At 40.9% G+C, this 24,123-nt stretch overlaps 8 protein-coding genes across 14 annotated transcripts; 5 read left to right on the plus strand and 3 right to left on the minus strand.

Moving 5' to 3' along the window:
* The first annotated feature begins 581 nt into the window (after positions 1-581).
* Positions 582-7,903, plus strand: LOC135941065 (transcription factor E4F1-like). 5 transcript variants are annotated; one of them, XM_065486290.1, is made up of 9 exons: positions 582-735; positions 922-991; positions 1,290-1,348; positions 1,704-1,769; positions 3,523-3,836; positions 4,210-4,465; positions 4,531-4,602; positions 4,910-5,486; positions 5,947-7,903. In XM_065486290.1, exons 5-9 carry the CDS (start codon positions 3,540-3,542, stop codon positions 6,353-6,355), a joined length of 1,611 nt encoding a protein of 536 aa, XP_065342362.1. In that variant the 5' UTR covers positions 582-735; positions 922-991; positions 1,290-1,348; positions 1,704-1,769; positions 3,523-3,539; the 3' UTR covers positions 6,356-7,903. The 5 variants fall into 5 exon arrangements, with proteins under 5 accessions (XP_065342362.1, XP_065342365.1, XP_065342366.1 ...); XM_065486293.1 differs by having other exon boundaries at positions 4,552-4,602; XM_065486294.1 differs by having other exon boundaries at positions 4,237-4,465.
* Positions 7,904-8,011: 108 nt separating this feature from the next.
* Positions 8,012-9,814, plus strand: LOC135941068 (zinc finger protein 169-like). Of its 2 annotated transcripts, XM_065486299.1 has the most exons (4): positions 8,012-8,108; positions 8,166-8,480; positions 8,532-8,819; positions 8,879-9,814. In XM_065486299.1, the coding sequence occupies exons 2-4, from the start codon at positions 8,256-8,258 to the stop codon at positions 9,362-9,364; spliced, it is 999 nt and encodes a 332-aa protein (XP_065342371.1). In that variant the 5' UTR covers positions 8,012-8,108; positions 8,166-8,255; the 3' UTR covers positions 9,365-9,814. The 2 variants fall into 2 exon arrangements, with proteins under 2 accessions (XP_065342371.1, XP_065342373.1); XM_065486301.1 differs by lacking the exon at positions 8,012-8,108 and having other exon boundaries at positions 8,124-8,480.
* A 12-nt stretch (positions 9,815-9,826) lies between these two features.
* Positions 9,827-12,004, minus strand: LOC135941067 (zinc finger protein 547-like). 2 transcript variants are annotated; one of them, XM_065486297.1, is made up of 3 exons: positions 11,816-12,004; positions 10,777-11,753; positions 9,827-10,349 (listed from the first exon to the last, which is right to left on the minus strand). In XM_065486297.1, the coding sequence occupies exons 2-3, from the start codon at positions 11,743-11,745 to the stop codon at positions 10,068-10,070; spliced, it is 1,251 nt and encodes a 416-aa protein (XP_065342369.1). In that variant the 5' UTR covers positions 11,746-11,753; positions 11,816-12,004; the 3' UTR covers positions 9,827-10,067. The 2 variants fall into 2 exon arrangements, with proteins under 2 accessions (XP_065342369.1, XP_065342370.1); XM_065486298.1 differs by having other exon boundaries at positions 11,802-12,004.
* A 260-nt stretch (positions 12,005-12,264) lies between these two features.
* RpL35 (Ribosomal protein L35) lies at positions 12,265-13,576 on the plus strand. Its single transcript, XM_065486302.1, has 4 exons — positions 12,265-12,391; positions 12,898-13,034; positions 13,268-13,349; positions 13,404-13,576. The coding sequence occupies exons 1-4, from the start codon at positions 12,389-12,391 to the stop codon at positions 13,551-13,553; spliced, it is 372 nt and encodes a 123-aa protein (XP_065342374.1). The 5' UTR covers positions 12,265-12,388; the 3' UTR covers positions 13,554-13,576.
* A 1,357-nt stretch (positions 13,577-14,933) lies between these two features.
* r-l (rudimentary-like) lies at positions 14,934-17,802 on the minus strand. The gene is made up of 8 exons (XM_065486296.1): positions 17,575-17,802; positions 17,286-17,457; positions 16,471-16,731; positions 16,291-16,413; positions 16,139-16,241; positions 15,804-16,089; positions 15,532-15,752; positions 14,934-15,359 (listed from the first exon to the last, which is right to left on the minus strand). Exons 2-8 carry the CDS (start codon positions 17,430-17,432, stop codon positions 15,064-15,066), a joined length of 1,437 nt encoding a protein of 478 aa, XP_065342368.1. The 5' UTR covers positions 17,433-17,457; positions 17,575-17,802; the 3' UTR covers positions 14,934-15,063.
* A 182-nt stretch (positions 17,803-17,984) lies between these two features.
* Srp68 (signal recognition particle 68) lies at positions 17,985-20,639 on the plus strand. Its single transcript, XM_065486289.1, has 10 exons — positions 17,985-18,186; positions 18,341-18,407; positions 18,475-18,588; positions 18,641-18,919; positions 18,977-19,160; positions 19,305-19,544; positions 19,601-19,747; positions 19,800-19,957; positions 20,012-20,258; positions 20,317-20,639. Exons 1-10 carry the CDS (start codon positions 18,093-18,095, stop codon positions 20,554-20,556), a joined length of 1,770 nt encoding a protein of 589 aa, XP_065342361.1. The 5' UTR covers positions 17,985-18,092; the 3' UTR covers positions 20,557-20,639.
* A 471-nt stretch (positions 20,640-21,110) lies between these two features.
* On the plus strand, positions 21,111-22,805 carry RpS9 (ribosomal protein S9). The gene is made up of 4 exons (XM_065484970.1): positions 21,111-21,204; positions 21,442-21,680; positions 21,868-22,054; positions 22,583-22,805. Exons 2-4 carry the CDS (start codon positions 21,458-21,460, stop codon positions 22,755-22,757), a joined length of 585 nt encoding a protein of 194 aa, XP_065341042.1. The 5' UTR covers positions 21,111-21,204; positions 21,442-21,457; the 3' UTR covers positions 22,758-22,805.
* Positions 22,806-22,878: 73 nt separating this feature from the next.
* LOC135940180 (uncharacterized) lies at positions 22,879-24,100 on the minus strand. The gene is made up of 4 exons (XM_065484969.1): positions 23,923-24,100; positions 23,591-23,866; positions 23,127-23,529; positions 22,879-23,073 (listed from the first exon to the last, which is right to left on the minus strand). The coding sequence occupies exons 1-3, from the start codon at positions 24,040-24,042 to the stop codon at positions 23,269-23,271; spliced, it is 657 nt and encodes a 218-aa protein (XP_065341041.1). The 5' UTR covers positions 24,043-24,100; the 3' UTR covers positions 22,879-23,073; positions 23,127-23,268.
* Between the last annotated feature and the right edge of the window lie 23 nt (positions 24,101-24,123).

Consider the following 24,123-nt stretch of genomic DNA (forward strand, 5'->3'; position numbering starts at 1 on the left):
TTCTGTTTTTATATTTATTTTTTCAAGAGAACCAGTTTCAACTTCATTCATAGGAGTTTGTGAGTTTGCAGCCCCCACTATGCGTCCAATTCATAGCGCACCACGTGAATGGGCTTGTGTGTACTGTGCAGTTTGGTGGGGGCTGCATCCCAACTACCACCACCTCCAACCCAAACACGCGGAGGCAGGGGGACAGACGCGATGTCTGGCCGGCAAAAAATGCGAATGAGTCAAAGAGAGCGGGCCAGACCAAAGACGGGCGCCACCTCGCCATCTATCTGCCACAGGTTGGAGCATCGAAAATATTTCCCTGGCGTCCTTTTCACGTGTGTTGACGAGAGAGTGCGTTGACCGTGAGTTCAAGTTCCAGCCACCGTTGCCGCCGTTCTTCGAAAGCGGACGCGTAATCGGGCCGAACAGCGTGATTTCTTCGGCGTATATCAATTGCTTAAGAATTTCGATAAAATTTCCATCAATTTTTTTCGATGAAATAATAAAATTGGGAATAAATGGGGCAAAATCACCCCGATTCCAGAGTGTAGATTTGAATGTTCGCGCGCAAACTTTACGCTGCGGCAACGTTGGCGTAAGAGAAAACAAGCGAATAGCGCAAGCGAAGTACAGGTGTTTTCGTCCTTGTTGTGTTGTCGACGCATAAAGAGCCTAATTTCGCATTTGCTTGGTGGATTGGGGTGTTATGCCGAACAGGACTTCTACCCACGGCTCCTTCGTTAGGTAAGCCTCCCAGGAAACTCGAATCGGTGGCCGAATCGACGTCGCTAATGACCGAATGCGGCCGTCAGCCAGTGACCCTATTTGAGAGCACATAACGGAAGCACTCAAAGGCACTCAGCCACGACTTGTTCCTCACCGTCGGCACTCTGGGCCGATTCTCACCGTACCCTTGCTCTCTGTCCGCAGATGATACACGCTCCCTGTCTCACCGATATGCCAGTTTGCCCCGCTGAAAAGCGCCAGAGCGTTTTTTGACGTAAGTAGGTCTGCGCGCGGACTCGCCCCCACTTTCGCCCAAAAGAGCCCCTCCGCGGGCCCTTGAATTTTTCCCACCCGATTTTCAGTCGGTCAATCTATCAATGGGACCGGCTGTACGCAATTTACTGCCGGGAAAATGAGGTCAAAGCCACCTTTCTCCTAGCATTTCGCCACCCCCGGGACGTAAACAACCCCCGAGGGGTGTGTTTGTTGTATTCCTCGCCGGTCCAGGGACTGGGCCCAGTCGGAAAATTTGTGATTTGGCACCGTTTGTGAATAAAATGTCTCACTTTCAGGCTTGGACCACTTTCTGTGCTACTTTCTACACTGCTGTGAACTCGATTTTATTTTCTCGGTAAGTGCACGACTTTGAGTCCCTCTTCTTTTGTGCATGCATCGTGGTCGTCGTTTTTAATCACGCTGTGGCTATTATTTTATCATTTTTCCCTATTTGATCGATTCTACAAGTTTTCGAACGCACACCTTTGCCGCTTTGCTGGCGATTTCGCTTCGTAGTGAGCGATTTAATGCCTTCGCTTGCAACCTGATACACATTCCTTTAGTGCATGGTGAAAGTTCACTTAACATTATTTGATTCCGTGCTATATTTGTCTGCACGTTCGAACGAGATGACATGGTGGTGGTTTTACCTAGAAATTGTGTCTTTTCAGTTGCCGTTAGTCATTTTTGTTTTGTGTGTTTCTTTGCAGAAACCAGATTCGTAGGTCTCTGACCTACGAAACCAAAGGTTACCACCATTGAGCCCATAGTAGAAGGTAATATACACATTCTGCCACTATTGGTTATATTTTTTCTTATTATTTACAAATCAAAATCACTTGTGCTTAAGTTTGGTTTCTCGTATTTGTGTCTCGTCCAGCAACTACTTTTCATACGCTTTAATCGGTTGTAATTTCCTGCCAATTAACTCTGCTGCACCTTAAAGCTGATAGAATAGAAAAGGCTGAATCCATAGCTACTTAAACACAATGCGAGGCTTATTTTGTGCACTTACCCCATGCCAAGATTTTTTCATCGCTTTTTACTCAACTCTTTGGGAATTCAACCACCCTTAAAATATGAAGCATTACCAAATGAATGCCTTTTATTTCACACCATATTATACTTTGACCTTGGGACTTGGCCAACCGTCTAATAGGTGGAAGTTTATTTATTTTACTATTTCAAACAGAAAATTTCTTTTTGATATACTATGAAAATTGAAAAATTTATCTAATTGTAAAAAGCATTAACTCCAAGGAAGTCAAATTTTTTAGAATAGGACAAATAACAAAATGCATAATATGCGTGCTCGTCCTTCTGAATATTTACTTTTGAAATTACAGCGAACACATTGTTAGCATAGAAATGGAATATTGGTTGCATATCAAAATAATGCAATATCACAACGATAACACCTTAATTTCCATTTCAACACAGTTCAGGTGTGTGGGCTTACGCAACTATTTGGTAATAATCAAAATACTATTACGTTTCTCAACTCCCAAGAAAAATCTGGAATATTTATATTGCTTAAAATGATGTTACAACAATAACAATAAAATTGACTAATAGTCCAAGTAATTACCCCTCAGTTAAAAGAAAAAGCATCACAATATTTTCGTTTTGTTCAGAAACACAAAGTCAAACTTCGTTAAAGATACTTCCGGCCATAATTTAGAGAGATTAGTAAGTAGTGTCTGTTGGGGCAGAAGGCTTCGCCATATTCCAGGTTGAAGCTACAAATTTAAGTTGTTACATTCTTTGTAGGCAGCCTGCCTTGAAATTTTTTTTACTCCTCGCTCTACACCTCTTGATATAAAATTAATTTCATTTTCAACTTATTGCCGCTTGCGTTGGAGCTATAATATGGTAGCTCCACCCTATTCAGTTCACCCCACTTACCTAAATCAATTTTCAATCATCATTTAATAAGCTACTCCTTACTTTCACCTTGTCTTAAAAAAAATAACGATTTTGATCTTAGAATTAAAAAAAAAAACGAAAGAATTTTAAGAGCTCCAGATCATTAATCGAACTGGCTCGTTGGCTCGCATTGCTAAGGCATTCTCAGGATTGTCAAAGCAGTTGGCGATATTTGAGCAGTTTGGGGATCTAATACTGGCTGCCCAATGTCAGAGATGGCAAAAGATGGTTACTTAAGTGAATGGAAATGCTCAAATAAGCCATCGATTCGCCACTTACTGGTTATCGCACCTTTCCAGCGGCTTTAGGGACAAATATTTGGCGTTTCATTATAATGGCCTCTGTGCGGGGAGGCGAAAAGACGGCCACATTGGGCCCAAGCTCCTTTGCGGCCACTCGGTCCCCATGTTATCCGCTTGGTGGTGTTGTTGGGACTTGGGACCCGGTGGGCTCATAGCCTATGGAAAGTGCTGAGCAGAGGTTCTAAAAAAGTGATCACTTTGTTTTGATATTACAAGAACTTAAGTTTCCAACGCACAGCCAAATATTTTATATGGTCTAAGTCTTCAGATTTTATCTAAAGTTTAAACTGTGTATTTGCAGAAGCCCAGTGGAGTGCGATGAACTTCACGCCCTTCACTGCGCCCTTCACAGGCACAATTCCTGTGCACCAGTTTACCGCCAAGTTCGCAAATGCCAACGGCCAGACCACAACGGTGCCGCCCGGCACAGTGGTGCTTAGTGGCGGCGACGGCGGCATCCATTACCTGCGTCCCACTGAGGTGGTCAGCCAGGCGGGCACCCTCACCAATCAGACACTTATCACGGTACCGGTCAACCTCGAGCAGTCAACCTCAAAAGAAGACGGCACCACCACTGTCGACGCCCATACCATCCAGCCCACTGCCACTGTGCAGGCAAGTTTATAATAATTATGAATTGAAACATTTAAATGAGGAAGAAAATTATTCAATTTCTCTTGGACTTGACTGATTGGTTTCAACTGTATATTTGAAACTATGAAAACAAGGAACCTTAATGTATATTTCCACGGTAAATAAACTAAATTTAGCATTTTAACTTGATCCATTGCACACAAATGAATGAAGATACCGCAAAACGTTACGAGTTTGTTTACAAGATCAAGTTAAATGCGTCAGCACATATTATTTTTGCTATAATTCAAGAAAATTGATTTTTGCTCAAAATTCTATGCCCATTAATTTGAAACTTTCTAGGCACTATGTTACCATAGGACTAATGCTTTGCTCTGAAATTGTTAACGAACAGAATTTCGATAACAATTTCTCCTTACAGGTGTTGAACCACGCCGGCATCAAGTACAATATCACTCCAGTGTCCATGCAGCATTTCTCACAGGTCGGTGCCCCTGGCACGGTGCTCACCGTTGCGTACCCTGCTGATCTGGATGGAATCACTGTTGATGGCAAAGGCACCCAGACCCAGATGATCCCTGTGGAGATCCAAGGGCAAGACCTGTGCGCAACCTTGGTGGTTGCTGCTCCCTCAGGAGATGCTGATAAAGGTGAATACTGTTCCTGAGTCAAATCAATACATATTTCGTTTAGGTCGTTTACGTTGTCATACCAGAACCATTGTCTGCTTTTACAGTACTATTCCGGACACAAGAAGCAGATGGGTCTTTATCTGATGCATTAAACGGTACTTTTTTGTTTTTAAGTTGGTGTTGGGTTGGGTCAAATATTGTTTTCTTCCTTGGGTTGCAGGTGATTTGCACTCAATAAATTTACCTGTGTCATAGAACCATTGTGCTTTGAATGCAGTGCATATTTTAATTAATTAAATAATATTCTGTGACACTTAATCATTAAATTATCTCTTGAATATGTAATTAACACATCAATGACGTTTTTATATTTCATGCTTCCCAAACACAATTCAAACGCTCTTAATTCTGAACACGATTTGATATGATTTTTTTACACTTAACGCAAATTTCGTCCCGCAGGCATGCCTGTTGAAAAACTAATCACTATTAAGAGGGAGGAGGGTACCGAGGACGGCAAAGAGGGTGGCAGCTCCGAGCAACAGATCGAGCTGCAAGGCCAAACCCTGACGGCTGCCATGCCCGCTACCTGGCAAAGTATAGCTACGCCTGGCTCGACAGTGGCCGAGTATCTGTCACGTTTGCCCGCTTCAACCCTTCCACTCAGCTTGCACCACTTCCTGAAGTTCTCCGCCGAAAGCATCAAAAGAGAAAATAACGAAGCTTGCACAGTGACGCTGCCCCCCGCGCAGCCCATTGTCGTGACGACCCTACCAGACCCGGAAGGAGGCGAGGGCACCGTCACCGTGACCACAGTTGCTGCCCCTGAGGCTACGGAAGAGGCTGATGCTGCAGGAAAGGCTAAGAAAAGAAGACGTGGCACCAAAAAGGTGAAACAACCGAAAATGAGACCCGGACAGGTGCAGCTGACCACTGCCCTTGATGGCACAACGCTGTTCTGTTGCCCAGAGTGCAACATGGCCTACCCGGACAAAGATCTGCTAGAGCAACATCTAGTTGCTCATAAAATTGAGAGAAGGTGAGGAGGGTCTAGATCTAAAACTAATTTATTAATTGTGGTGCGTCTGTAAAAATACGATATATTTGTATAATGCGAATATGTTGTCAGTAAAAGAGTGATTTTTCTATTTTGACTTTGTGAAGTCACACTTTATTCTGAATCATGAGCTGCCACATTTTTATTGCTCCACTACTTCATTATGATACATCACATAAAAAATTTGAATGATTGAATATTCCCCATCAAGATACCTCTAGGTCATGGGCTGGAACATTCCTTTTATCTGATAAATTTTTGGCACAGGATTTGGAGACTGGTTTCCTGTCTAAACCACAAACCCAAAGCTAAATTTTCTTAAAAATTATTTTCTCTAGTAAACTCTTGACAAGTGCAAGCGAGTATTTTTTTAATTTATAATATATTGCTTCTCAGCTTCTGAGTTCTGTAAGTAGTTTTTAATTCGTTTTCCCATTTTCAGGTTTATCTGTGACATTTGCGGCGCTGGACTGAAGCGCAAAGAGCACCTGGACAGGCACAAGCAGGGCCACAACCCTGAACGACCATTCATATGTTCGGTGTGCATGAAAGGCTTTAAGCGCAAGGAGCACCTGAACCTGCACTTTGTCATCCACTCAGGTGAGAAGACGCACATCTGTCCGGAATGCGGCAAGGGCTTCTATCGAAAAGACCACTTGCGCAAACACTCACGCAGCCACCTCGCTAAGAGAATAAAGTCGGAAATGAACAACGCAGCAAACTCAACGCAACAGTCGACGCAGCCTCCGCAGCTCAAAATTGAGGTGATCCAGCAAGTGCCGTCAGCGGACACATCCTCGCCCACCGATGACCCCCTCAAGTTGATCCCGCTAAGTGATAAACTTGTGTAACGTCTGCCAAAGTGATGACGTCTGACTCTCATCAAAAACAAACAAACAAATCAAGAAACAAAGGAACTGACGTCGAGTTAGCGTGAAAGTTTGTCTATTTTTTGTTTAAATTGTATTGCAGGACCAGGCCGTCTTCTTAACGAATCTTGATTACTAGTAAAAATATCAATCTACACACTAGACATAAATTAATGCATTACGATGATTTTTTAATTTTAAAACAATGTCACTGGATGAGCAACATTGCTCGGTGCCTGGGCGAATCGTAGAATCAAGCCTGATGGCATTAAATTTATTTTTATTTTTTGTGCTAATACTGTGGGTGGTCTCTATAAACTGCTTTTTGTAAATGCGTGATTGACTAATAACTGAAGTGAGTTGCGTATTTATACAATGCACACGGCAGTGAAGGGCTAATGCAGTTACTCTCTTGCCAATGTTTTTTTTTCATCACAGCTTTTAAGTCGGCTGTTTTAAAGAGACCTGGAATTTCTTTTATTTCAAATACCTACGCACCAAATGTGATGCTGATAATGATTCCACTAGCCAATTCAGCCCAGATCGATCTGCGTTCGCTCCCAGGCAGACTTGCTTAAGTTTTCACTAGTGACGAAACCCAAACGGGCCTTACAATTATTAATTTTTATATGTTTAAAATCGCAATTGTTTGTACAGCAGATTTTCAAAGTTTGAAGAGCAGCGATTTTTACACAGCAAGAGACATCCACTCACACAAATACAAAAATTTGATTACATTTTTATTTTTGCATTGCTGTTGGCGAAATACAGCGTCCTGAAAATGAGAGATATATCCACGAGTAATATAAATAAATATATTTATTGTAGTTTAAAATCAGATAATTACTAATATGGGCTAGACTGGTACACTGGGTTTATATTTTTAATAATCAATAATTAGGTGTTGTGACAAAGCAGCAGTCTTATTTTACTAATGGCGTACCAGTATTCAAGCTGCCTGTTTGTTCATTCGTACGTACCTTTCATCAATTGTGTCAAGACGGAAAATAATACCTAATTTGAAACGGCCAATGCATTTTTGGATTTACCCTATCTTGATTGTCTCCAAGAAGCAGAAAATTTGATGCCAACCGAGTTTTAAATAATTCAATTTATCAGTCACCTCCTTCAAATTCAGTCTTGGCAAGTGGCTTGTTCAGACTCACCCATTGAATAGAATTACCAGAGCTTCTTGATTTCCTCGTTCCAAGTTGTAGAGACTTTACTGCTGTATATGCGTTGTTCTCTCAATTGAATAATATCGAATTGTTTATGATCCCATATGATGGACGCTTTGTCTTTATTTTCAAGAAGTAATAGTACCTCTAGCGTTATTTTTAAAAGGTGAAAATAATTGGAAGATTGTGAAATGGCCAAAGGTCTGATATGTTCTTGAATTGATTAAATAAAGGAAAGGTCTTGTCTCTCTTTCATAGTTGATTTATTGAGTTGTTGTAAAAATTGTTTTCGGGATTAATGCATTTTTATTATTATTTGAGAAAAATAAAGTGACATTACATTTTCAAAAAATGTGTTTTTGATTTCTATCAAGTCACGTGAGTAATTAAAGGGGTGGCATTTAGTTCCAACTACCCTCCAACAGAGGCGCCTTGCTCTTTAAATTACCCTCCCCTGCGGTGTGTTCACCCTAACATTTGCCAATGATGCAAAACAGGATATCCTCAACATCAAAACAATCCAATGCTCCAGCATTTTGAGGAAGAACAACTCACAGGTTAAGAAAATAATTTACTATCATTACGTTGTTCTTCTATGAAAATGTTCACTGCAGAAGTGCTACTGTGTAACGCAAAATTTGCCTGCTTGGATTAAATGAAGTAAAGGAGAAGTGAATTAGCCACCACATAGCCTCGCTGTTAAAATGAACTTCACAACCTCTGGAGGAACTTCTTTGGCTCTGGCGTTGCAGTTTGCGTCCAAAGACGAAACTGCGTCAGTTTCATTATCCCCAAACTTTGACACCACCCTATCCGTGCAGGCTGCAGGATGTGAAAACAGTGGCAGGCAGTTTGGCGACCTAAACCAGCACTTCAGCCAGGAGTTTCAGCCCACGCGCGTTCACCAGGGAAATCAGTCGACAAACCAGGTCGAGCTTTGCAAATATTTAATTAGTATTATTATTGATTGTGATTCTTAGGGTCTATTTGGTACATTCCAGCAAACAGGACACAGTCCTCAGCAGGACCAACAAACAAGATCAGTAATGCTGGAATATACAAATGAAAGTCATCAAGTATTGCTGGACAAGGATCAACCTCAGCAAACACTGCAGCCGGTTTGGCAACTGACAAATACTGGCTCAAACGTCGTGGAATACCTCTCTCACTTGCCAGTAGCCTCTCTTCCCATAAGCTTGGAACAAATTTTTAAGATATCTGGGGAAAGTACAAAAAAGGATTCTGCGCAGCAAGGATATTTAATCCAGGTAGTAAATATCAGAATGAACCGAAAATTAAAAATTTAAACGATTTGTACATCGAGCAGAACGCTAAAAAGAAGAAAAAGAAACGACCTGCGAAGGAACGAGCGCGCCAGCTTATTCCAGGTGAAGTTCGCATCACCACGGCCCTGGACGGGACCACCCTATTCTGCTGCCCTGAGTGCCACATGGGGTACTGCGAGAGAGAGTTGCTGGAGCAGCACTTGGTTGGCCACAAACTCGAGCGCCGTTTCATCTGCGATATTTGCGGAGCAGGACTCAAGCGGAAGGATCACCTGACAAGGCACAAGCACAGCCACAACCCTGAGCGGCCCTTCGTCTGCTCCATATGCAGCAAGGCCTTCAAGCGCAAGGAGCAACTCACGCTACACTTTGTCATCCACTCCGGGGAGAAGAGACATGTGTGTCCAGAGTGCAGCAAGGGCTTCTACAGGAAGGACCATCTGAGGAAACACATGAGAAGTCACATGTCAAGGTCTGTCAAGACCGACATGTCCAAATCCAGCGTCCAAACCCGGATTACAAATTAGAACAGCTTTCTGTAGAGAGCACTCGCAAAATACATGTGATATAGATTTCCGAAATTTGAGAATACCTGCTGTGAAGATCTTCATAGAAGGCCGACTTGCTTGTATATTTTGAGAAAACGTCGTAACTACGTATTATACGCCAAATATTGATGCTATAAATGTATACTTTGGGATTATAATGATTTTACCCTATGAAAGATAAAGTGATCTTGTGTAAACTTTGAGTACAAATTTAAATTCGGAAATTTTCTGCTAGTCATACGTCAGATAATAATAAAAAAAAACTTGCAAAGTAGTGCCACAAAAAGATTAAAATATTTTGAATCCGTGATTCAGTATGGTGACAGGTCAAACAGCTATTTTGTGTACGCACTAGTTTTATAACAAAGCGCACAACTAACGCTTGATACTTAAGCTCTAGAATTTATTTGCTGTGAACGTGCTTAGAAAAATAAACTGCTGTTCTAGAAGGCTTATTTATTTTAGAGTTTATTCTCATTGTTAAATGAAAAAATGTCTTGTTATTATATCAAATTAGTGTACGAACTGCTTCAAAAGCATTATGGCAACCTCAGACAGATCCGTCTGTGATGGCAGTTATAGTTAAACACTCACAAAATAACTACGAATTATCAAGAGCGTTCATAACATGACCCAGTAACTGAGGGAGTACACGCAATGACAACTAATGCTGCCCCAAAGATCACACTGGAGCTGACAGCAAGGACAACGTGGCACCATCTAGGTTGACGTTCTGCAGCGTCGTACCCATGGATACCATGGCGGCCAGCGACGCTACCGTGGGTTGGTTGGTCGATGGAGGTGGACTCTGTTCCGTTTTGATCCTCTTGGCAACGTGAGAGCGCAGGTGCTTCCGCAGATGGTCTTTCCGGTAGAATGCCTTCCCGCACTCTTGACATACTTGCGACTTTTCACCAGAGTGGATAATTGAATGCCGCGCTAGATGCTCGTTTCTTTTAAAGCCCTGAAACAAGGAGAAAAAACATAAGAAATTGGAAATATTTTGATCATCAAATCTCTCGCATTTATTCAGTGTGTTAAGATGTTAAAATAAAAACGCGCCCCTTTCAGAGAGTACTTCATAAAATCAAATTTTTCGCGCTTTTGCAAAAACCGAAACTGTTTATTTAGTTTGGATTTTCTGTACTGGTTTAATGCCTAGCAGTCTCTTGAATTATGCAATTTTAAATTACTATAAAACATATTATACACATTTCTATAAAACATAAATATATAATTTCTATTTAAGTTAAATTTGATGTTAATTTGGCGCAAATTAGTGCACATCAATGGACAGAGAAATAATAAAACAATGTTTTAAAAATAAAATATAATCAGCCATGGTTCCTACAGAAAATTTCTACATTTAGCCAGAGTAATTGACTGCTCACCTTCATACAAATATTGCAAACATAGGGCCTGTCAGGGTTATGACCCTGTTTGTGCCTGTCCAGGTGATCCTTGCAGTAAAATCCTTTCCCGCACTCTGGGCATATGTGTGTTTTCTCTCCTGAATGCATGATGAAGTGAAGGTTGAGGTGCTCTTTGCGTTTGAAGGCCTTCATGCATATGGTGCACACGTATGGCCTATCTGCGTTGTGACTCTGTTTGTGTCTGGTCAGGTGGTCCTTCCTCTTCAAACCAGCCCCGCAAATGTCGCACACAAACTTCCGGTCCAATTTATGTGTCTGAATGTGCCTCTCAAGGGACTCCTTCTCAGGATAGGCCATGTGGCATTCTGGACAGCAAAACAGAGTAGAGCCGTCCAAGGCGGTCGTAAGGCGGATTTCCAAATTTTTTGGCTTCGCAGGTTTTGGTCGGAACTGCTGTTGTTGCTGCTGTTTGACCTGCGCCTTGCCCTGAACACCTTTTAATGTCTTTTTCTTCACTGTCGTCGTTTGCGAATTGGGTGGTTGTCCACCGTCCCGCGTTCCATTTCCGTCCGTGGAGAGTTTCAAAAAGTGGTGCAGGTTGATCGGTAGCCTGGCAAGATAGTCTGCCATGCCAGGGTGAGAGACTAGACCTTGCCAGTTAACAGAGTTATTGCCCGAGTTGGCCGCTCTTGTGTCAGCTTGACGCATTTGATTTTTATTTTGTTCGTCCTCCTCGGATATCATTGAGTATTGTCTATTTTGCGAGCCAGTGCCCTCGAGATAAACTGCATGGCTCAGCTCTCCTGTCAAGTATTTGGAGTCGCCCATCTCTGCTGGATCCTCCACAGTGTACTTGCTGGTCATCTCGGTCAACATGCTAGGAGCATTTGCCGAATATTCGGCCTGCTGCGAAGTTTTAATTACATGCTGGTGCGGCTGATGATGTCCGCCAAAGTTCGCGGTGTACGAAGGAAAGTTTAGGGACATTTTCGTACCTGGAAATAACCGCGTTAATTTAATAGCCTCAGGAGAAAGGGCCTGACCTTCAATAACAAACCTCGTTTTAGTTGCTAAACTCAGATATAATCACAAAGTGCCGGCACAGTTTTGATCGTCACTATAGCAAAAGGTGTCTTGGCACTTTTTGAAAGCATTTTACGGCCATTTCGTCCCAAAATTTCAATCTTATACAGCATTAATCCCACAATTTTCGTAGAAAACACATGAGTTCGCCGGGCGAGAGTCAACTGTTGTCCCCCCAGCGCCCTCCGCCATCTCGTTCTCATAGCCTCCGGTTACTATAGCAACCATGCATTTCATTAAAATGGAAAGCGACTTCATGCTAGCGCATAATTTCCAATGATATACAAACTTTATGGATAAAAAAATCGTCCCAATAAATTGCTGAAGCTGGATTCATGAAATATATGTGGCGTAAAAGTTCTTTTTTTAAATACTTCATGAATTTATTTCTTGTTCCACCCAAATCGTACCACTAATTCAAATTGCGCGCCACGCTATACATCTACACCTAGCGATTCTAGCGGCGAAATCCTTCGTTCACATTGAAACGTCTGCACACCGCGTGTCTGGTATTGCAGCGTGGCCAACAAATAATAACCTCTTAACCATGGTAAGAAATTGCTAACTTTGATTTTCTATAGTAAAATGTAATGATCGAATTTTGCTCCCATAAAGGAGATAGAAATTATCTATTGAAGACATGATTTTTCTGTTAAAAACATACAAAATGTGTGCGCTACTCACTGATGGCTTGCCGACCTCCATCTTTATTGTGTTCTCAGTTTATTAACAACACCTTTACAATTTTCGCCGCCGAGTTACAGTTTTAGCCACCCCGCCACCCCTTTCTACTTTCATTATTATAAATACGGGAGTCTCATAAGAACTGCCGGGTTACACATCTCAGCAGTTTTTATGAGAATCCCATCTACATAAAGTAGGGGTGGCAAAAACTAACTTTTCCATAATATACATTATATTATGTACCTACGTCATCTATGTATCCATTTATGCAATGGATGTTGAGGTTTAGCTTTTTATAATATTTTGTGTACTAATATTTAAACTGTTATAAAGAAATATGAGAACAAAATGGCTAATATTCTCTGTTTCCAGGGTAAAGTCAAGTGTTCGGAGCTTAGAACAAAGGAGAAAAAGGAGCTCTTGAAGCAGCTGGATGAGCTGAAGACAGAACTTACCAACCTCCGAGTAGCTAAAGTTACTGGTGGAGCTGCTTCCAAACTTTCCAAGATGTAAGAGAAATTTTTGCTTGTACTCATTGTATCGTGTCTTATGATCAGTCAGGATCAGAGACACATAATACGTATTTCAACGCAGCAACCATGATGATTTTTATTTAAGGGTAATTTGCGTCTGTACAACTTTGATGAATAATTCTGTTAAAGTCTGAAAAACACTCACAACTGCCACATATTGGTACTGAAATTGTATCAATCCCATCTGTAACATTTTGTAATTTTTGCAGCCGTGTGGTACGCAAGGCCATCGCCCGTGTGTACATTGTGATGCACCAGAAACAGAAGGAAAACTTGAGGAAACTTTACAAGGTACGATATTTGATTTCAATTTTCAATAATTGTTAAATTTACATTTTTTTAAAGGACCGCAAGTACAAGCCTTTGGACTTGAGGGCAAAGAAGACCCGCGCCATGCGCCGTGCCCTGACCAAGCATGAGTTGAAGCTCAAGACCAAGAAGGAAATCTGCAAGCTTCGCAGATATCCTACTCGCGTCTTTGCTGTCAAGGCTTAAATAAATTTAATCTTGGTTATAAATCATACACAATTTAAAATAATTTGGACCCATTTGCCAGGCTGAATTAAGTTCCTGATTTAGTCAGATTTTATTTGCTTGTTCTTAAAAAAGTGAACTACGCTTAAAATTTTCATATTTACTTTTGGAATATGCAATAAATTTAAATATTTATACTCACCGTTTAGAACATCCTGGATTTGATAAAATATGCTAGTTATTTTGATAAAAAGTTGTATACTGACTGTTGCAATGGAGTGCTCAGGGTGGATTTTTGACTCCCATATTCTGTAAGTAACATACCCTTAATTAATGTGTCAAAAACATCTTTTTATGGCACGTTGTAAGCTCATTAAACAAAAAATATTTACTGTAGTAGCATTGGATGGCATTTTGTTCTGATAATAGCTCGTTTGTGTTGCTGATTTATTGAATAATGCAAGCTTAGATCAAATTATGAATTTCGCGTTAAAAAAATCTGACTTCAAAGTCAATTGAGAAGCAATATCATCTACGTTTTAAGTTGGATCATCATCAATAACTGAACTAAAAAGTAGGCTGACCAGACAAGAGTAGGAGTTAAACTGTTGGCAACACTGTCACATCAAAACATAAACATAGAACTAACAATAAGAAGCACGCAAATCACGGGCACAACTTCTGTCCACAACATCTTAAAGTATCTTTGGAATTACCAGGCACTACAAACAACACATTTTTCCGTACCCAAAACCCACTGAGAGAAATAAGTTGATTAGACACACACAGCTTACAGGTATGCGGGACCATTATGTACAATATATTATTATGTATTTGTACAAGCACTTGATGAAATCAGATGTGAAATTTTTTTGTTGAGTTTTGACTTTTTTTTCAGTTGACTCAAAATGAACCACAGCATACCGTTGGAGCATCTGAGAGAACAGCTGCGTGATGTAAAATGCACCATGAACACCTTGTATCCAATGATCGCATGCTGCAAGGATGAGCTTAATAACCTCACTTTGCAAGAGCTTGCCATAAGAACAGCGATGAGGACAAAGAAGAATGAAAATCTTAAAACTGAACCCGCTGAAACACAAACTGATCTGCCAATCCAACAATTCCAGGAGGTAGTAGTCAACACAGACACCAGCCAATTTTTTGAACCAGAGGAGGTAGATATTCAACCATCAAACTCAGCTCAGGGGCAAACGGATACAGAACTGGACTATAAAGAGTTTTTATACTTGGATCCAAACTTATTGAAGTACTCAAGTGGAGAAGAGGATGATGAAGATGAAGGGCAGGATGACCATTCAGAAGTCGATTATCGAGTCATTTTTCTGTCTGATTGCAATGAAGAGGATAGTGATAGCAACTGATATCAAATCTGCAAAGTGTGATGGTTAATTTCAGAGCTCAAACTTTATTATTTGAGATACAAAGTGTCATGTTTAAAAATATTGGAGCATACAACTTTCAAATAATAAATGGAATGTATGTTTGAAATAAACTTGTGCTATAAAGCTCAGATTGCAATTCTCTTTTCATAAGCAGCCCACAACTCTTCTTGATATAGTTTGGCCTCCTTTTCTGGACATTTTGCACCAGTGATGCCCCGGCCTACAACAATTACATCACCTCCCTTTTCAATAACTGCCTCCTCGGGGGTGACCCACCGTTGACCCAGACTGTCTTCTTTGATTTCTCCTCTGCGAACCCCAGGAGTGAGCTGCACTATTCCTGGCTGATCAGCGAGAAGCAGCGATTGGCAAACAAGGCCTGCCACAGTTTTTGGGAATTTGCTGGCCATCTGAGTAGATCCTGAGAACGAAAAAATCTTAAAGTTGATTGCAAGAAATGAGAGGTTTAAAGGTCCAGTATACATTTCATCCAAATGGAGATTTTAACTGGTGCCATTCACGCATATTTTGTATGTAAATTAGCGTTTGATTATCAAAGCCACATGACATAGCAGAATGATTAAAATTTTCACCTTTAATGTATTCAGTTGTGATAAGGTTTCCTTCGCTGCTCATTTCAGCAAGAAGGAAGCAGCCTCGTGGTTCCTCAATCTTCGCATTCTCTTCTTCTAGGGCTTTAACAATTCCATCACCAGGGAGCGAGTGAACTGTAACAAGGTCGGCCCAGCGAGACACCTCAAAACATCCTCCGGAGTATTGCTTGGCAACTGTGTTCCCAATGTCAGCAAATTTTCTGCAAAAAGTCTACTAAGCAAATTCCTCAAGGATATGAAATTACACAAACCTGTCTTCTAAAATCATGAAGTCAGCCTGCTTGGCTAGTGCGTGGAGCTGGCGCGATATCTCATCGGTGAAATTTTTAGTGAGGTCTGCGTGAGTCTTTAGAATGCAAATGTATGGTGCAAGAAGCTTGGCGAGGTCTATTAAATCATTGGCTTGATCAACATCCACTGCAACGCAGAGATTTGATTTCTTCCTGGCCATCAATTTCAGCAGTAATTGTGAAACTTCACATGGCGCTTGCTGGGCACGAGTTTCAAATGGAATCGTTGCTTTACTTGTCTTGACAACTAAATTTTCAAGTTAATATTAATTTTATTTATCATAATCCATCAGTACCTGGGTAGATCGGGGTTACGTCATTGTTGTCCTCCAAATAGGCTTTCACCTTTTCAACCATGGTAGAATCAACTTTGCCACTTTCTTTCAAAATAGACATTATCTGAAAAATAAATTGAAGTATTTTTAAATAAAAAATCATCGCAGCATACCTGCATTAAAGTGCACACACTGTGGCACTTGATGCCTTCTTTATGCAAGTTTTCAGGTCCTCCTTGCTCCCTATCGACGATTACAATAGCGTCAGTCACTTTGAGGCCAGTGCCTCTGAGGTCCTGAAATTTTGATTTAAAAATCAGAGTTTAAAGATAAAGACAAGGCATTCTATTTACAGCAACAGTTTCCAAAACGCTGGAACCAGTGGTCACAACATCTTCAATGATAACACAGACATCTCCAACATTAATGTCTCCTTCAATGAGCTTTTTGGTGCCGTAGCCTTTGGCCTCTTTGCGTCGGATTAGCATAGGGATGTTTTCGCGCACGGAAATCAGGGTGGCGATAGGCAACGCAGTGTATGGCACACCACAAACCGTGTCATATTTGGAGATACTCGGTGCCGCAAAGTTCCACATCAGCTTGGACAGCTCATCCTTTTAATACAGACATTAACATATCCTTAGAATAATTGCTTCTGATTAATTGTTTTATTTTTCTAAATTTTTATCGCACCAGAGATAGTGGAAATTATTGCACACGCTGCTTTTAGAAACAATAACTAGCAGATTTCACTAAACATCTCTTGATAAATATAGAAAAAAATCACATAAATCGTAAAAGGATTTAAATGCGCATATAATATGGAGGTTTCACACACAGATCTATATAATTTTAAGTATTATCACTTCTTGGCAAGATAGTGCAATAAATAGCAACTTTGGTTCTTCCCATCAGACCAAGAAGTTAGAAAAACATAAATCGCAAAGTCCAACTTAATATAGATATGCATCTAATAAGAATTTACATGATGCAAACATATGGTTCAAAAGTAGTAAGAGATTGAGCAAAATAACCCTGCAGAACAATAATAAATAAAGATCTGTTGAAACTAATTCAATATTGATACATCTCAAATATGCCCTTTAGTCCTCTCAAATAATATTATTCCATTTTTTAAACTTCAACAAACAGTTATTTATGTACATACCATGAGTTTTGGGTAAGATATGACCACTCTCAGGTCAATGTAAATTGGAGAACGGCGTCCGCTTTTCATAACAAAATCCCCAAATTTGATTCCTCCGACTTTATAGAGCAAATTCACAACATCGCTCAGTTGCTGCTGGAAATCCATGGTTTCGCCGGTTTTGCTGCGTTTTCTGAAATGCAGAGAATCAAGTGAAAAATTTGATATGTGTTATATGTTACACATTTGGGCACGTTGCTGCTCAAAAAAATGTGCGGAGGGCCGACGCAGAAGTTATAATATATCTTACAAAAGAAAACAATCACGCGCTTTGCCGGGACTCGGGCAACAGGTTGTTATACAGAAGTAGAAGCACAACGACGTATGTAAAACTTAAATGGTTGCGGTTTAGATTGATGTAAAGCTTAGATGGCTTCAGTTTACGACACCGGCGGTATCTGGCAGCTGCAAAATGCTATGCCTGTGCCTGTTCGCCTTGCCAGTGCCACCCTTTAACCCTCCCGAGCAAGCAATATTATTTCCCTGACTGCACTTGCGCATTGCTTCGTGTGGCACAACATGCACGAGCAGTCGAGTGAGTCGTGAGTCGAGCATCGAGCATGGTTTACAGTTTTGTATTGGTGGCAGCATTGCCGACGAGGGAGAGTGGGAGAGTGCACGTCAGCCGACTTCCGCCTCGCCTACTTTCGAAGTAAACGAAGTACAGCGACAGCTGTGGCAAAGCTGCACTTTTTGACGACGTGCGCCGCTGTCTATAAAAAATATAATTGACTTTGCTTTCAATTTGATTTTATAAATTTGGCCAAAATGGTGTCTGATGAGCCCGAAGTTGAGCTACAAGCAACTGAAAATGCTGAGCTGCAAGATGAAAACCAGCCTAAGAAGATCTGTACTTTAGAGAGTATCCTTTTCCAGAATTTTGAAGCAACATATGTATTTTTCCATTTGTTATGATCGATTTTTGTCCCAAACTCTTTCGCTTTTCATCTCCTGATCATTTAATTCATATAAATATGTACATAAATTCTTAATTATTATCCTTAACTAGTTGACAGTCCTTCGAATCATCAAAGAAGCTCAACAACAGCATGGTCTGCGGCATGGGGACTACCAGCGTTATCGGTATGATATCTACAAACGAAACTTATGTTATGAAAATCAGTATTAGCCAAAATTGTGTTTAAAATAGGGGATACTGCTCAAGGAAAATCAAACGCTTGAGGAAAGCCCTTCACATTCCTCAAGGAGACAGGCGCCACTTCCGTAAGAAAGATGTTACTGAGGAGATGGTCACCGAGGAAAAGTAAAATAAAAAATTGTAAAATGAGCAGTCGTAACTTTTTCTTTTGTGGCAGGTGGCTGTACATCCCTTTAATGCTTGCGGAAAGAGCCTGGAGCTACGCAATGCAGCTGCGACAGGAATCTAACACGGAACTAAGGAAGAAGTTCCATCTGATCAGCAGGCTCAGAAAAGCAGCCACCTATGCTCTTCAGCTCAACACCCTTTGTCAGGGTGACAAGGTTGATGCAAGAACGAAGCTAGAGGCTCAAGCTTATGTTGATTGGATCCACGGCTCTCTGCATTTTGAGCTGCAAATGTGGAAACCAGCTATGGAAAACCTGAAGAAGGCTCAGTATGATACACAGACGTTCCATATTTGCACTGCTTTGAATTATTGTATTGGTTTTAGGGTAGTTTATGAGAAACTCGCTGCAGCTCTTTCAGAGGACGATCGAGTTGTCTACAAGCAGAGGGTGGAAGAGCTGGCTCCCAGTTTGCGCTACTGTGCCTACAACGTTGGTGATGAGACGGCCATTGACGATTTGCTGAAGATGCGAGGAACAGGCCAAGGAGATCTCTTGGCTAATCTGGATGTAATACCCTTTGAATTAAGATTGTTACATATGTTTTGTTTTGACAGTTAAAACTTCTGAAAATGCATTTAAAAATACGAAATTAAAAAGTTTAGTAGGTTACTAGAAATCGTTTGTATTTATTAATTATGGCGTTTGTTTCAGACTCTGATAGCCCAAACAAGAGACAAGAGGTCTCAGGAGCTGTCTGATGTAGTATGGCGAGGTAGGACTGTTCCAGTCAAGCCTGACAAAGTCCGGCCTTTCCTTGCAGCGGACCAGGAGCTCAAGGAGACCCTTGATAGAGCACAAGATAGCCAGGCTAAGGTCACGCTCATTGAAAACTTGCTGATGGACTGCAAGGATGCTATTGCTGCAGTCAAGGATGAATTGAAGAACGATCCTGTGCGTGATGATTATTTCCTAAAAGATTGTAACTTTATTAAAACTTGATTTTGCAGAACTTCAAGATTCGTTGCCAATCTCAGAGCGGCCCCGTCTCTTCTCAGCATTATCTTCTCTCTTACTTGGTCTACATTCGACTGACCAGAAATGTCGAAAGAAACCTCATTATGGTTGAAAGCACCAAGCAGAATTTGGAGCAAGATGTAAGATTCAAAACAAACTCTTTGTTTCCTTCTTAACACGCATCTGTTATAGGGTGGCGAAGGGAAAAAGGCCAAGCCACAGGACTTGACTCGTCTCTATGAAATCATCCTTCAGAACATCACAGAACTGAAGTCCTTAGCTGGCTTTGAGGATGATGCCAAGTTCCAACAAGAAATTGAATCCCAGGTTAAGGGATACCGAGCATTCAGGTAGAAAATTTCAAGTCTTAGCCCTTTCCTTTTCTCATGAATTTTTCAATATAGATGCTATTACATGGCCCAAACGTTAGTGGGTCTGAAGCGCTGGAAAGAAGCGATTGCACTTTTCCACCGTGCTGAGGAGTACTTGAACCAGTCCTTAACGCAGCAGGCACCTGCACCTTTGTCTGCTCAGTTGAAAAAGCTGAAATCTGACATTGAAGGCCAAAAGTTCTCTGTACATGCTAACAGTGTGCTAAGTGAAGACGAGCAGACCGAGACGTCTACCAAAACTTACGTCAGGCAGAAAAAGGTTGGCTTGGTAAATTTTTTATTTTAGAAATTGAAAGTAATTTAAATTTGAATTTCAGCCACTTGCTGAGCGTCTGGATGAGTATTGCGAGGATCAAGCTCTCACTACAAAGCAGCCGAACGTTTTCAAATTGCCACCTGAATTTGAGCCAATCCCCTGTAAGCCGCTGTTCTTCGATTTGGCTTTCAACCACGTCGAGTTTCCCTCGCTGGAGGACAAGCTGGAGCAAAAACAGCAACAAGGCGCTGGAATTTCTGGATTTGTCAAAGGGTTGTGGGGCTGGGGTGGAAAGAAGTGATTTGATTTATCTGATTTATGAAAATATCATATAATTATGTTATTAAAACTTTCCTTGAATAAAGTTTTCTTTTTTGAAATATTCATCATGCATCATGATAAATTCCCATCGCAATAAATCAATATTGTGATTGCTAAAAACTTGAAAGTGACAAGAACAACTATTAAGGCTTATAAGTATGAGTGCACATTTGAGCCTAAAGTAAAAAAGCACGAAATTGAGCGTTAACTAAAACAGGCAAAAAGTTACGTATTCGATCAAAATAATCTGCCATACATCACCCAATTTTAATTTAGCTAGAGTCTTTCTTCTTATTTGTGCGTATTACACGAATAAGTCGTTTAAAAAATTGCATTATTTTGACACGACATATTTACGGCAGTAAATACAATATAGCAAAAATCCACACACTTAAGAACACGCGCCATTGAAAAACAATATTAAGTTTGAAGCTGTTTCGCGCCACAGGGCCTTAATATTTATTTTCTGTTAAGTTTCATTATCAATGACGATTGGCCTGGATCAGCCATCCACCAATCAGGACCGCTAGAAAAGAAACACCGACACCAGCGCCACGCTTGCCGCTTTGTAAACTTGTTTCTTCGAGGCTCGCCATCATAGCTGACTGGTTGTTCATTGCGTGGTGAGGTGAGTTTATCCTTAAATTTCTACATTTTCATTTAATCAAGCGCCTAAGTTTCGCTAACTATTGCATTTAATTATTCTTTAATTGTAAACTCTGCGCATTGCTTTTTCGATTTCAATAACGATGGCTCCGATTTTCGGAGATATTCAATGCCGGTCCGACTTGTATCGTGGCAGCGTGGGAGCCATGCTACTTTTCTAGACAGTGCCGTCACTAATGATAAATTTTGACAATTCCAGGACATAATTCTTCACCATGGTGAACGGACGTATCCCGTCAGTCCACAGCAAGACCTATGTCACCCCCAGAAGGCCTTTCGAGAAGGCCCGACTCGACCAGGAGTTAAAAATCATCGGCCAGTATGGTCTCCGCAACAAGCGTGAGGTCTGGAGGATCAAGTACGCCCTTGCAAAAATCCGCAAGGCTGCTCGTGAGCTGCTCACCCTGGAAGAGAAGGACCCCAAGAGGTTGTTTGAAGGTAAATTTGTTTGAATATTTTTCCATCCCGATGATATCAATTCTATGTAATGATGATAAAACACCGCATTCTGACACCTCTTCAGAAATTCTTTGTTGAGACTGTTGGCTGAAAGTCTTTAAATATTTAAAAATTATACACTCGTTTTTTATTCCGATAATAATTTCTCTTTCTCTTGATTGATTAGGTAACGCTCTCCTGCGTCGCCTTGTCCGCATCGGAGTGTTGGACGAAACCCGCATGAAGCTCGATCACGTGTTGGGTCTTAAAATTGAAGATTTCTTGGAACGCCGCTTGCAAACTCAGGTGTTCAAGCTTGGACTTGCGAAGTCCATCCATCACGCCCGAGTGTTGATCCGCCAGAGGCACATCCGGTAATTATCTTCATGCTAATTATTTAATTATCATAGAGCCTTATTCATTGGGCAAGGAAGCTTTGTATTTTCAAGCATTCCTAATCTATAAGGCGAAATTAAATTCCTTGCTTTTAATCCCAGTGAAATTAATCTGTAATTAACTGTTTCAATGCAAGGAAACACACATGTCTAATGTCAAGCAGTGTTGCATTGCGCACATATATTTGAATAGCTGAACTAAATGCGCGACTTTTGCAGCACCTGTTCTGAGTGAACGGTATTTAGACTCACGTAGACCACTTGGGCTTGCTTGCAAGTTCCCAACGTCTACTTTGGCTTTGAATTTGTCAAACAGACCACTTGCTTTTCGCTTGTCGAAAGTAACGTCTGCTAATAAATGCTGCCGGACAGAATAAGTGGCAGCTGCATTGAATTGACATGCTTGGTCCATTGAGTGAGTATCTTGATTGTGTTGTAAAAATAAATGAGTGATCTCCTCTCGGCTTAATTTGGTTTCTGATATTAATGGATTAACTTTTGTTGCAGTGTGCGCAAGCAGGTGGTGAACATTCCCAGCTTCACTGTTCGCCTGGACAGCCAAAAGCACATTGACTTCTCCCTGAAGTCGCCCTTCGGCGGTGGCCGCCCTGGCCGCGTCAAGAGGAAGAACATGCGCAAGGCTGCCAGCGGTGGTGGTGGTGGAGATGAAGAGGAGGACTAAATGTAAAAGTATCTGCCTTTCTAATAAAAAGGTCGAAATTGGAAACAACTATATTTTATTTCTATGTGATACGAATTACATTTCTACCGCATTGCAAAAGATCTTTCTATTTATCCGAGTACTTGTTTAACAATTGATCAAACGTTTCGCAGTCAGCCCTTTCTGTTCTAATTTCTTCATCAAGCTCGTTCAATAGCTCAGAATGTTGCTTTTTAATGCTTGATAGAATTGCCAAGTCGCTTTTGACTTCAGCTTCACTTATCTTAGTCCATATTGCTCCATGCCGCAGCTGTAGTTCTTTGTACCTCTGGTACATCTTCAGGATAACAAAAGTCATTTGAATCCAAAGCAGTATTCTTTTATATCTACCTGTTTAAGCGCCAGTTCAGACATGCAATCGTCACTCTTGAGCATAGCAATTTCACTTTTAAATTTACTCTTTCTTGAGGTGCCATCTTCACCCTCCTGTTAGGTCATGGTCCATGGAGTTGATTAATTTGGGCCAAGCTTTTCAATTTATTAGTACCTCCACGAGGGCGTCTTTCAAAGCAATATTTCTTGATAACAGATTCTGCGCCGCTGATAGTTTTTTCCTTAGACTGTTGTGTCGCATCTGTTGCTCCAACATCTTCAACTCTCTTTTAAAAATTGACTCTTTGAATTCATGTTTTTGCTGAGCATTTTGCGCATTAACACAAAGTTTCAATCTTAATTTTAAAACCTTGTCCTCCATCATTTTCTGCTCTTCAAACATTTTATTCAGCTCTTCACTCTGTAACTGCACTATGAGCCCTACACCAACTTCAAATTAATTGCATATCTATCTAGTTCACCTGCTCAGAGAGGGATGCTCTCCTACTTTTCTTGCTTCCCGTTTTTGGCCGCGTAGAGAAATAAATTCCCAATAAAATCCTTCTCAGATCTTCTCTAGCCAACTGGTGCTTTTCCTCCGCTTTTCTGTACTCATTTAACAGTCGCTCTTTAGTCTCGTATTGCCTTCTCTTTTTATGCTCCAATTCCTCATTGGCTTCAAAGTATTCCAAAAGGCCTCTTTCGAATTCTGCTTCATCAATTTCAGTGTCGTCCACTTCAATCTTCATTCCGTCTTTCTGGGTTGAAATCAGTTTATAAATTCAAGAATTTTAATATTTTCAAATCCTCTTACTAGGAATTTATGTCCAATGAACTTGGAGACATGTGCCAATCGTCGCTCATTTTTGCTTATTTCCTCATCAACTTCTTTCAATTGCAAATAGTCTTGCGATTTGCAAATTCCTTCCGTCATGAATGGTTTTTGGCTGGATGACGTACAGAACTCGCGGTATTATTTAGCGGCACCAAATTAACGAAAATGGATTGAACTCTC

This window comes from Cloeon dipterum, chromosome 3 (genome assembly GCF_949628265.1).
Source record: "Cloeon dipterum chromosome 3, ieCloDipt1.1, whole genome shotgun sequence".
NCBI classification, from domain to species: Eukaryota; Metazoa; Arthropoda; class Insecta; order Ephemeroptera; family Baetidae; genus Cloeon; species Cloeon dipterum.

Excerpts from the sequence above, each read along its gene's own strand:
- RpS9 (XM_065484970.1), top strand. The coding sequence starts at position 21,458 with ATGGTGAACGGACGTATCCCGTCAGTCCACAGCAAGACCTATGTCACC. Across the intron at positions 21,681-21,867 it reads CCCCAAGAGGTTGTTTGAAG|GTAACGCTCTCCTGCGTCGC; the intron begins GTAAATTTGTTT and ends TTGATTGATTAG. Across the intron at positions 22,055-22,582 it reads ATCCGCCAGAGGCACATCCG|TGTGCGCAAGCAGGTGGTGA; the intron begins GTAATTATCTTC and ends CTTTTGTTGCAG.
- LOC135941068 (XM_065486299.1), top strand. The coding sequence starts at position 8,256 with ATGAACTTCACAACCTCTGGAGGAACTTCTTTGGCTCTGGCGTTGCAG. Across the intron at positions 8,481-8,531 it reads GAAATCAGTCGACAAACCAG|GGTCTATTTGGTACATTCCA; the intron begins GTCGAGCTTTGC and ends TGTGATTCTTAG. Across the intron at positions 8,820-8,878 it reads AGCAAGGATATTTAATCCAG|AACGCTAAAAAGAAGAAAAA; the intron begins GTAGTAAATATC and ends TACATCGAGCAG.
- LOC135941065 (XM_065486290.1), top strand. The coding sequence starts at position 3,540 with ATGAACTTCACGCCCTTCACTGCGCCCTTCACAGGCACAATTCCTGTG. Across the intron at positions 3,837-4,209 it reads AGCCCACTGCCACTGTGCAG|AATTTCGATAACAATTTCTC; the intron begins GCAAGTTTATAA and ends GTTAACGAACAG. Across the intron at positions 4,603-4,909 it reads TTTATCTGATGCATTAAACG|GCATGCCTGTTGAAAAACTA; the intron begins GTACTTTTTTGT and ends TTCGTCCCGCAG.
- LOC135941067 (XM_065486297.1), bottom strand. The coding sequence starts at position 11,745 with ATGTCCCTAAACTTTCCTTCGTACACCGCGAACTTTGGCGGACATCAT. Across the intron at positions 10,350-10,776 it reads TTTGCAATATTTGTATGAAG|GGCTTTAAAAGAAACGAGCA; the intron begins GTGAGCAGTCAA and ends TCCTTGTTTCAG.
- Srp68 (XM_065486289.1), top strand. The coding sequence starts at position 18,093 with ATGGTGTCTGATGAGCCCGAAGTTGAGCTACAAGCAACTGAAAATGCT. Across the intron at positions 19,545-19,600 it reads ATGAATTGAAGAACGATCCT|AACTTCAAGATTCGTTGCCA; the intron begins GTGCGTGATGAT and ends TTGATTTTGCAG. Across the intron at positions 19,748-19,799 it reads AGCAGAATTTGGAGCAAGAT|GGTGGCGAAGGGAAAAAGGC; the intron begins GTAAGATTCAAA and ends CATCTGTTATAG.
- LOC135940180 (XM_065484969.1), bottom strand. The coding sequence starts at position 24,042 with ATGACGGAAGGAATTTGCAAATCGCAAGACTATTTGCAATTGAAAGAA. Across the intron at positions 23,867-23,922 it reads TCATTGGACATAAATTCCTA|AAAGACGGAATGAAGATTGA; the intron begins GTAAGAGGATTT and ends ATTTCAACCCAG. Across the intron at positions 23,530-23,590 it reads GAGCATCCCTCTCTGAGCAG|AGTGAAGAGCTGAATAAAAT; the intron begins GTGAACTAGATA and ends GTGCAGTTACAG.
- RpL35 (XM_065486302.1), top strand. Across the intron at positions 13,035-13,267 it reads GCTTCCAAACTTTCCAAGAT|CCGTGTGGTACGCAAGGCCA; the intron begins GTAAGAGAAATT and ends TAATTTTTGCAG. Across the intron at positions 13,350-13,403 it reads ACTTGAGGAAACTTTACAAG|GACCGCAAGTACAAGCCTTT; the intron begins GTACGATATTTG and ends ATTTTTTTAAAG.
- r-l (XM_065486296.1), bottom strand. The coding sequence starts at position 17,432 with ATGGATTTCCAGCAGCAACTGAGCGATGTTGTGAATTTGCTCTATAAA. Across the intron at positions 16,732-17,285 it reads TATCTTACCCAAAACTCATG|GATGAGCTGTCCAAGCTGAT; the intron begins GTATGTACATAA and ends CTGTATTAAAAG. Across the intron at positions 15,753-15,803 it reads TTCATGATTTTAGAAGACAG|AAAATTTGCTGACATTGGGA; the intron begins GTTTGTGTAATT and ends GACTTTTTGCAG.